The 9,602-nt window shown below is 36.9% G+C and overlaps 1 protein-coding gene across 4 annotated transcripts; it reads left to right on the top strand.

Annotated features, from left to right (window-relative positions):
* The first annotated feature begins 1,693 nt into the window (after positions 1 to 1,693).
* LOC109080125 (ELAV-like protein 1) lies at positions 1,694 to 8,891 on the top strand. Of its 4 annotated transcripts, none has more exons than XM_042734477.1 (8): positions 1,694 to 1,851; positions 2,439 to 2,504; positions 3,217 to 3,279; positions 3,437 to 3,614; positions 5,340 to 5,443; positions 6,208 to 6,361; positions 6,454 to 6,679; positions 7,304 to 8,891. In XM_042734477.1, exons 2-8 carry the CDS (start codon positions 2,469 to 2,471, stop codon positions 7,626 to 7,628), a joined length of 1,086 nt encoding a protein of 361 aa, XP_042590411.1. In that variant the 5' UTR covers positions 1,694 to 1,851; positions 2,439 to 2,468; the 3' UTR covers positions 7,629 to 8,891. The 4 variants fall into 4 exon arrangements, with proteins under 4 accessions (XP_042590411.1, XP_042590410.1, XP_042590413.1 ...); XM_042734476.1 differs by having other exon boundaries at positions 3,434 to 3,614; XM_042734479.1 differs by lacking the exon at positions 3,217 to 3,279.
* Positions 8,892 to 9,602: the final 711 nt, after the last annotated feature.

The raw sequence follows: 9,602 nt of genomic DNA, 5'->3' as shown, positions 1-9,602 counted from the left end.
ATATATATATACAGGTCCTTCTCAAAAAATTAGCATATTGTGAAAAAGTTCATTATTTTCCATAATGTAATGATAAAAATTAAACTTTCATATATTTTAGATTCATTGCACACCAACTGAAATATTTCAGGTCTTTTATTGTTTTAATACTGATGATTTTGGCATACAGCTCATGAAAACCCAAAATTCCAATCTCAAAAAATTAGTATATCATGAAAAGGTTCTCTAAACGAGCTATTAACCTAATCATCTAAATCAACTAATTAACACCTGCAAAAGATTCCTGAGGCTTTTAAAAACTCCCAGCCTGGTTCATTACTCAAAACCGCAATCATGGTTAAGAGGTTAACCCAGAAGGCCATCATTGACACCCTCAAGCGAGAGGGTAAGACACAGAAAGAAATTTCTGAACACATAGGCTGTTCCCAAAGTGCTGTATCAAGGCACCTCAGTGGGAAGTCTGTGGGAAGGAAAAAGTGTGGCAAAAAACGCTGCACAACGAGAAGAGGTGACCGGACCCTGAGGAAGATTGTGTAGAAGGACCGATTCCAGACCTTGGGGGACCTGCGGAAGCAGTGGACTGAGTCTGGAGTAGAAACATCCAGAGCCACTGTGCACAAGCGTGTGCTTTTGAACCAGAAACAGCGGCAGAAGCGCCTGACCTGGGCTACAGAGAAGCAGCACTGGACTGTTGCTCAGTGGTCCAAAGTACTTTTTTCGGATGAAAGCAAATTTTGCATGTCATTCGGAAATCAAGGTGCCAGAGTCTGGAGGAAGACTGGGGAGAAGGAAATGCCAAAATAACTGGAGTCCAGTGTCAAGTACAGTGTCAGTGATGGTCTTGGGTGCCATGTCAGCTGCTGGTGTTGGTCCATTGTGTTTTATCAAGGGCAGGGTCAATGCAGCTAGCTATCAGGAGATTTTGGAGCACTTCATGCTTCCATCTGCTGAAAAGCTTTATGCAGATGAAGATTTCGTTTTTCAGCACGACCTGGCACCTGCTCACAGTGCCAAAACCACTTGTAAATGGTTTACTGACCATGGTATTACTGTGCTCAATTGGCCTGCCAACTCTCCTGACCTGAACCCCATAGAGAATCTGTGGGATATTGTGAAGAGAAAGTTGAGAGACGCAAGACCCAACACTCTGGATGAGCTTAAAGGCCGCTATCGAAGCATCCTGGGCCTCCATAACACCTCAGCAGTGCCACAGGCTGATTGCCTCCATGCCACGCCGCACTGAAGCAGTCATTTCTGCAAAAGGATTCCCGACCAAGTATTGAGTGCATAACTGAACATAATTATTTGAAGGTTGACTTTTTTTGTATTAAAAACACTTTTCTTTTATTGGTCGGATGAAATATGCTAAGTTTTTGAGATAGGAATTTTGGGTTTTTCATGAGCTGTATGCCAAAATCATCAGTATTAAAACAATAAAAGACCTGAAATATTTCAGTTGGTGTGCAATGAATCTAAAATATATGAAAGTTTAATTTTTATCATTACATTATGGAAAATAATGAACTTTTTCACAATATGCTAATTTTTTGAGAAGGACCTGTATATATATATATATATATATATATATATATATATATATAAATCTAAACATGGCAGTGCTTCAAAAAAATCGTGTGCTGTGCTTAGATGGGGTGTGACTCCGCAGCGTCTCTTCCTCTAGAGGGGAGGAGGCGTGGCTTCACTTCCGCTTGAGCGCGAGACACCCTAGCGCACCCCCTTCTTGGGTTGAGGTCGCGCGTGCGAAGTAGGTAGAGCAGATCTCCGCTTTGTTCTCTTCGCGATTTGTGACTCGCTTTACTACAACGACGGTCGAGGACAAAGGAAACGGAGGTATATATATATATTTGTGCTTGAAAATTATGTCTTTTTTTATATAATATGTGATTTTTTTTAATGTGCAGACTGCACGTTTTCAAACATTCACGAGCACGCGCCGGTAGCTTCGATACTGGCGAACAGGCCTCAAAAGAGCGGCCTAAAGCGTTGAAAGTATCATTATATAATTAGCTAAATGAGTTTAGGTAATAATGTAACCACTGTATGTGTGGATAATAATACTATTGCGATGTTTTTAATATTTATTTATTTGTAACAGTTCGCGCTGTTCGTGCAGCCTAGCTTAGTTTGGTTAGCCTAGCCTAGCTTACATTTAGCTAACGTTACTCTTCATTGTTTTGCGTTTGCTGTTGGTTGTAGAGGAAATACGTCGACGACTAAACGTTTGTTCCATTATAAGTGGTAGATTTCAGTGATTTTTGTCCCTATGCCAGTGCAAACAATGAAAAAAAAGTAACGTTAATGGTCTAAACCGATGAATGTAACGCTACGGTTCGTAACGATGCAGGTTTTGTCTTGGCTCTCTAATAGAAAATGTGTATCCACTGCAAGGCTGTTTATAATTTCTTCCTTTTTTTCAGACTAAGATTTTGAAGCTGTAAGGTGTCTACATGGCCGTCAGAAGAGGACACATAAGGTATTTAAAAGTAAGTATTTACAATCTACTTTTACATTACTTTCTTCAGTGAAATGGTGAGTTACCTTATAATAATTCAACATGTTAAGGTATTTATGTTGCCTATTGAGCTACCGTTGTTTTGTTTTTTGTTAATTCACTTATTTGATTGACAATTAGGAAGAATTTCAGAGACGAGTTTCGAGTGGTTATTCACAGAAATTTTAGTAAGAGAAAATAATCGTCTGCAAAAAGAAAAAAAAAACTTGGTTATGGCCGAAATAGATTTGGAGGGCTGAAGTTATTGTGGTACTTTATCAGTGCTTCTCTGGTGGATTTGGACAGTTGTAGCATGTATTTTATCCACATAAAGTGAATAATGTACAACAGCCAAACGTTAGCTGTGTAGATGCACTTAACCATGACCAAAACTAAAAAGTAGAAAAGCACGTTCAGCTAAAATATCAAAAGGTGGCTTGTTAGTGCGGAAGTTTAATTGCCCATTAACACAACTCTATTGGTTTACTGCCAAACAAAATTTTTTATTTTGGTTTCTGAAAAAAAAAAAAAAAAGTCACATTTCATTATTTGATTATTAGTTTCGATTATTGTTTTTTTGCATAGTACAAGTATAAAGGCCAGGAGTTAAAGTTAGCACCTAAACAAAAGTGCAAATAGCTATATATAGCATGGTGTTATTAGGTATATATTTATATCATGTTGCAACTGATTTGTTGCTGCAGGTTTGTGAGGTTCAGAACCAGGGTAATGACAGAGACTCACACAAGGGTGGCAGCTCAGTAAAGGTAAAATTGGCCATTATTTTTGTGTGTAGACTAATGTCGGATGTTGTTGGTCATGCTACTTGCATTTAAAATGTTTTTTTTTTTTTTTTGTTAGGTTTTAGTCTGCCAGTGTAAGTTTTCTTGGTTTGGTCACAATGCATAATCTTTTCTTTAGCAGGAAGTATACGACATGCCGAACGGTTACGAGGACCACATGGGCGATGAGCCGAGTGATGCGAAAACCAACCTGATCATCAACTACCTGCCCCAGAACATGAGTCAGGAGGAGCTTCGGAGTCTCTTCAGCAGCATTGGCGAGGTGGAGTCGGCCAAACTCATAAGAGACAAGATGGCAGGTACGTCTCGACACAGTGAGCCAGTGTCTTTCTCTTCGGTGTTTGTGATACATGAAGAGAAAGGCTGTTTGTTTTCATAACTTGTCTATGTTTCCAATAAGATTTTTTCTGACACTGTTGTTTTTTTTGTTTTTTTTTAAGTTACAAGTTTTATAGGGAATGCACTTTTTCAGTATTTTAAAGTACTGTTTTTTTTGTTTGTTTGTTTTTTTTTTTTTTAAGCAAATCTTTGCTTCTGTTTTTTTTTGACCTGTTTATTGAAGCTTGGGTCACTGTCCACTATGGTATGTTTTATGCTCCAATAAACATTTTGCTCGCAAATTTTCATTTGGTTTATCTTTTTTTTCTCTCTCTCTCTATTTGAAATGGTGTAAAGATGGTACTGGTCCGATTCAATATCATTGAGCTTTTGATTAGACTTGGAGTACTCCCACAATGTGCCACATTTTGATTTGACTTTGAAGTCAAGCACATTTGTTTTTCTGTAAATGTTTGCTTGCTGTGGAGATTGCTAAAACTCATTTTACATTTTGAAAAATACTTTTTTTTTTTTTTTCTTTAATGGTGTGGGCATCATGTATTGTTCTGTGCAAAGTGTTTAGGCAAATGTGCTTTATTCTTTGGGTTGTTGTGTTTTTATTTTTTGGTTGTTTTTGTTTTCCTGTTGTTTCCTATGTTTTTGAGGACAATTATCAATTTCCAGTTGTATTGTGGAGTACCTGGAGAGGCCTATTGATGTCAGTCTGGTGCCATCTTCATGCATCTATGCCATTAGCTTTTTTTGATAGTCTTTTTTCTTTTTTTCTTTTTCTTTTTTTTCCTCTTGTCCAAAGCATCCCACTATCTATGGAATTTATTATACTTAGAAATAGGGCTGAGAAAATAAATCGATGCATCGCGAATCGAGAAATGATTCAGCATCGATTCTGAGATTTTCTGAATGCATCGCGATTCTTTCTTGAATCGATACTGAGCTTAGTTTTGAACAGCAGATGGCACTGCATGCTTTATAAACAGCCGTACTCTGCTTGTTTCCAAATCCACACACTTGAACCTAAAATAATAATTCATAAAATTCGAAAAGGTTGAAGCGAATTACAAAAGTGTTCATAGTGGGCTGTGTTTACATTAATCTTGCGTCATAAAAGCATTGTAAAGCTGAGGTGAAAGTACATGACTCAGCCGAACGCACACACGCTCTTTAGCACTCTTCTTCATGAGCATTTGAGTGTGCTGATAAAAACTCGATAAGAGCGCCATCTGCTGTTAAAATCTAAGCTCAGAATCGATTCCAGAGGGATCATCTAAAAATCGATCCACGAATCGATTCTGCATAGATTTATCGTCCCAGCCCTACTTAAAATATGTCGTATAGTTATAATGTTGAATGTACGTTGTATTTTATTTACTTCAACGTTTATAAATGCCTACTAATGTTTTTGTTTTTATTTTTAAGGAGGTGAAGGAAGGTATTTGTTTTTTTTTGTCCTGGAAACGATTTAATGAAGACTGTTTTTGATGTTTGGATTAGATTTCTGTATCCTAACCGTTTTCTTGCGTAATGTCAAACTTTGTTTTTGAAGAAAATGTAACTATTTTGTTTTACAATTGTCATTCACAAGAACAGCTTGCATTTGTTTCTTTTGTGCAGAGAGTATAGTCTGCAGGATGTGGACGAACGTTTGTTATTTTTATTTTGTTTGTTTTCCCTTTTGTTTTCTCTAGGCCACAGTTTAGGGTACGGATTTGTTAACTATGTTAACCCTAATGATGCAGAAAGGGCAATCAATACACTCAATGGCCTGAGACTACAGTCTAAAACTATCAAGGTAACGTGCAAAGAGGTGTTTTTGTATCCATGTGTTAAATTATAGATGCCATATTGGTAAACTTGACTCAAAGCAGCTAGGACGGCGTTCGAGTCCTGCCTGCTTTCTGTAAGGAATGAACAACTTCATGAGTTTCAACAATGGTTCCTTTTTTTTTCTCTTCTTTTTTTTTCTGACATTTGATGTCTCAAGATTTTTGCTCTTATAATCTGTATGATTGGCTGACTTTGACTAAGCATGGTTTAATTTCGGTACAGAATTATACTAAAGTCACTGACGCTTTTATTTTGGAGTTCCTTTTAAGATCAAAATATGCTATTTTCATTTCTCTTGCATGGTTGTGGTGTAAAAACGAAGGGGTAAATGTTAGTAGTCATTTGCTTGAGTATGAAATTGTGCCGAACAGAAGCCCTGCGCTGAAGTCCCAGACTTTTTATTTTCTTTGTTTTTTTTGTTTTGTTTTTTTACTTTTGATCATTGTAGTTTTAATTCAAATTAAAAGTTGACCATTTTTGTTGTAGATATAAACTATAAAAACTCTTTCATTTCTATATGAAGTACACTATCATTGTAGTGTTTTTGTTTTTGTTGGGGTGTTTTTAATTTTATTTCATATGTGAAACTCAGATGTGAGGTTATGCTTTGGCTACACAATGGAACTACATTGTTTCATCAGTAATGGGGCAAACATGATGTCTTAATATTTTTGTTTAATAAGACCTTAATGAAGTGGTTTTTAATGCAATTTTTCTCTATTAAATTAGGTATCATATGCCAGGCCGAGCTCTGACAGCATCAAAGATGCCAACCTGTACATCAGTGGTTTACCCAAGACCATGACACAGAAGGATGTAGAGGACATGTTTACCCAGTACGGGCATATCATAAACTCCCGCATACTGGTCGACCAGGCCTCGGGTAATAATTCTGTCCTGCACCTGCAGTTTTCCATCTTGAATGTATTCTGGGTCTCGACTAATTTTGGGGGGGGGGGCTTTCTTACCTGTTAGGTCTGTCTCGTGGAGTTGCATTCATCCGTTTCGATAAGAGGTCTGAAGCGGAGGAAGCCATCAAGGATCTTAATGGATCCAAACCAGCTGGTGCCTCTGAACCAATCACAGTGAAGTTTGCTGCCAGTCCAAACCAGACCAAGAATTCCCAGCTGATCTCTCAGCTGTACCCCACTCAATCCCGTCGGTTTGGAGGACCTGTTCACCACCAGGCACAGCGCTTCAGGTGAGAAAACCAAATATGCTTTCTGTAGTTTTAATGTTGTCCATGAATCAGTATGTTGTAGTTGTTGCATAACATTCTTCGTTGCTCTTAAGAGAAGTGTAATATGTTTCGTCAATTATTGTTCTCGAATAGCATAAATCAAGACAACATCAACTCGCATGGTTTGCTCACAGATGTAGTCACAGCAAATAACACTTATTTGAGTGGAATGTCTCAATAGTTTAAATGTCAGTGTTTTCAGCTCATCAGCACTTTTTCTGTAATGTCAGGTTGGGAAGATTAAGTGAACCACTGAACAGAAAATGTACAGATTTAAGGAAAAAAGCTCTGTTTGGAGGATTTAAACTAAATTTGGCAACCGCAACCATGAAAGCTTGTTACCAATGCAGTATAATGAAAATGCGGTATTAAAATGAATCATTTTCAGGGTAAATAACAAGCAGGCGACATTGAAGATGACTCTTGTCTTGACTATTGTCTCATACAGCAGAATCTGAGCTGTTTCCATAATTGATCCTGCTGTTTTGTAGTTTGTCGCTGTGAAGCTCCTTTGACACAGTCTGCATTATATAAAACGTTATAGAAATGAAGGTGAATTGACTGATTGATCTCTTGCTCTGGCAGGTTTTCACCCATGAGTGTTGACCACATGAGCGGCGCCTCCGGGATGAACGTGTCCGGCAGCTCTTCCTCTGGATGGTGTATCTTCATCTACAACTTGGGTCAGGATGTCGACGAAGGCATCTTGTGGCAGATGTTCGGTCCGTTCGGTGCGGTCACCAATGTCAAGGTCATCCGTGACTTTAACACCAACAAATGCAAAGGGTTTGGGTTTGTTACCATGACAAATTACGAAGAGGCCGCAATGGCCATCGCCAGCCTGAACGGATACCGCATGGGAGACAGAGTCCTGCAAGTGTCGTTCAAAACCAGCAAGTCTCACAAGTAAAGGGACTGGTTGTTTTTTTGTCATAAAAGAATCTGAAAGTTAATTGCGGTTTGTTCTAAAGATTTCAGTTATTGTTGACTGTCTACATAAGCATAATTCATACATCTGTGTTGGGGTGAAACAAGTTTGTGCTCTCTGGGGTTGCGCAAAAACTAGAATGTTGCATTAGTGGTTTTGTCCCTGATGCCTGGCATTTGTAAAACCCTGGACAATTTAAAAATTTCAGATATATATCGGAAGAACCTTTTTTTTTTTTTTTGCAAACACTGTTACAATGACTTAAAGATACCATGGCATTGTTGCGCTTTCCCTTCATCACACTGGACTTAATGGTCCCATTTTCTTCATTATATTATAATGTGAAAGCTTTTAGCTTTATTGTTAGTAAAAACTACACATCCCCACCTCTTCTAGACCTTTGTAAATAGTGACTAGACCAATTCTTCAGTGCTCCAGCTCACCCATCTGTAATGTATAAGAACTTTGGAAGGACCAAAGAACTTGGAGTGTAAAGTGTATGCCTTTAAGTGTTTTAGTTTTCCTGTTTGGAAATTAAAATCTAAAACCGCAAGTGTTGTCATTTTGTTTTGTTTTTTGTTTTATTTTGGTTTTCTTTTTTCTTCCCCCACTGCAGTTTGCTTTATTTTTTTAATCATTTTTTTTTTTCATTTGATATTAAAGTTTGTTTTGCATTTAACCACATATTTCTTTTTGTCTGGTTTTATTTGGAAGGTGGTTGAAAGAAGCCGTTTTTAAAATTTGGTTTTACTTGATCTTTTTAACCAGCGTTGAATTCACTCCCCGCGTGGATAAATTGGAGTCTGATAAAAGCAGGGTTGTAGGCACTTGGTTGCAAGCTGTCAGTCTAGATTTGGTTAGATCAGTTTTCAATTACACATTTGCTTGCCGAATTAACATTAATAATGCATTTAATGTAGTGTTTTATTCTGTACTTAGTCAATCCTAAATGCAGCTTTGTACATTTTAATGTGAACTTGTGAAAATTCAATCTGCTTTTTGAGACGTTGTCATGTAAAGCCACACAAAGGTGAAGAATTGTATTTAATTGTTCTCACACAGTACTAGTACACATCCGGTTTGCAGACCAGCACTATACTTGTTTGCATGTTCATTTGTTGGTAGGATTGATTTCAGTAATTGTACACTTCATGCTTCGGGTCTTTAGTGGTAGTGTGACTTGAGGTCCTGTAGCAGGATATTCCATGTTTCATTCAAATAAATGCCATTGTTTTGTCGTAAAAATGTTTTTTCATTATTCTAATTGTTTCTAGAGTTAATGGCAAAAAAGACTGCCCCAGTTAGCTTAATGTTTGTGTGTTCATAATGGGTAAATGTTGACAAATCAATCTGCTTTTATTTGCTGATTATATTTGACAAACTTTCTACACTACATTACTTGTTTTATATTATGAGTTGTCATGGTTTAGTTGAACAGAGAGAAGACAGACTTAAACAAAATTAACAAACTTGTGGAGCATAAAACTTATTTTTAGTAATTTAGTGCACTTTTCAGTAGCTTAAGAGGATGTCTCATTTTCCCCACAGAAAAAAAAATAATAATAGAAAGCATTAAAATAGTAGGTTTTAAAATAGTAGGTTTAGGTGAAAATGTGTGTATATATATATATATATATATATATATATATATATATATATATTCTTAGTAGTTTTGTCTTGTTTTCCAGTATATACATCTAAACATCCTTGAATTAGCATTTAGTTACTTGAGATGCAAATTGAATATATGCAGACTTGTTTTCTGCATATTTTTATGGATTTCTGATACTTAAATCAAGAACAAATGTATGTCAGTGGGGTATGAAAATTTATTTTGAATTGTTGATTTTTCTGAGCCCATTGGCAGATTGTTCTTTTGTTCATAAACTTCGTTTTGATCAGTTTCTCGTAAAACAAAACTTGTGCGTTTTGCTTCATAATACATCAGGATTCAAG

Source organism: Cyprinus carpio, chromosome B11 (assembly GCF_018340385.1).
Source record: "Cyprinus carpio isolate SPL01 chromosome B11, ASM1834038v1, whole genome shotgun sequence".
Classification (NCBI taxonomy): domain Eukaryota; kingdom Metazoa; phylum Chordata; class Actinopteri; order Cypriniformes; family Cyprinidae; genus Cyprinus; species Cyprinus carpio.
This window is presented reverse-complemented; position numbering and strand designations above follow the sequence as displayed.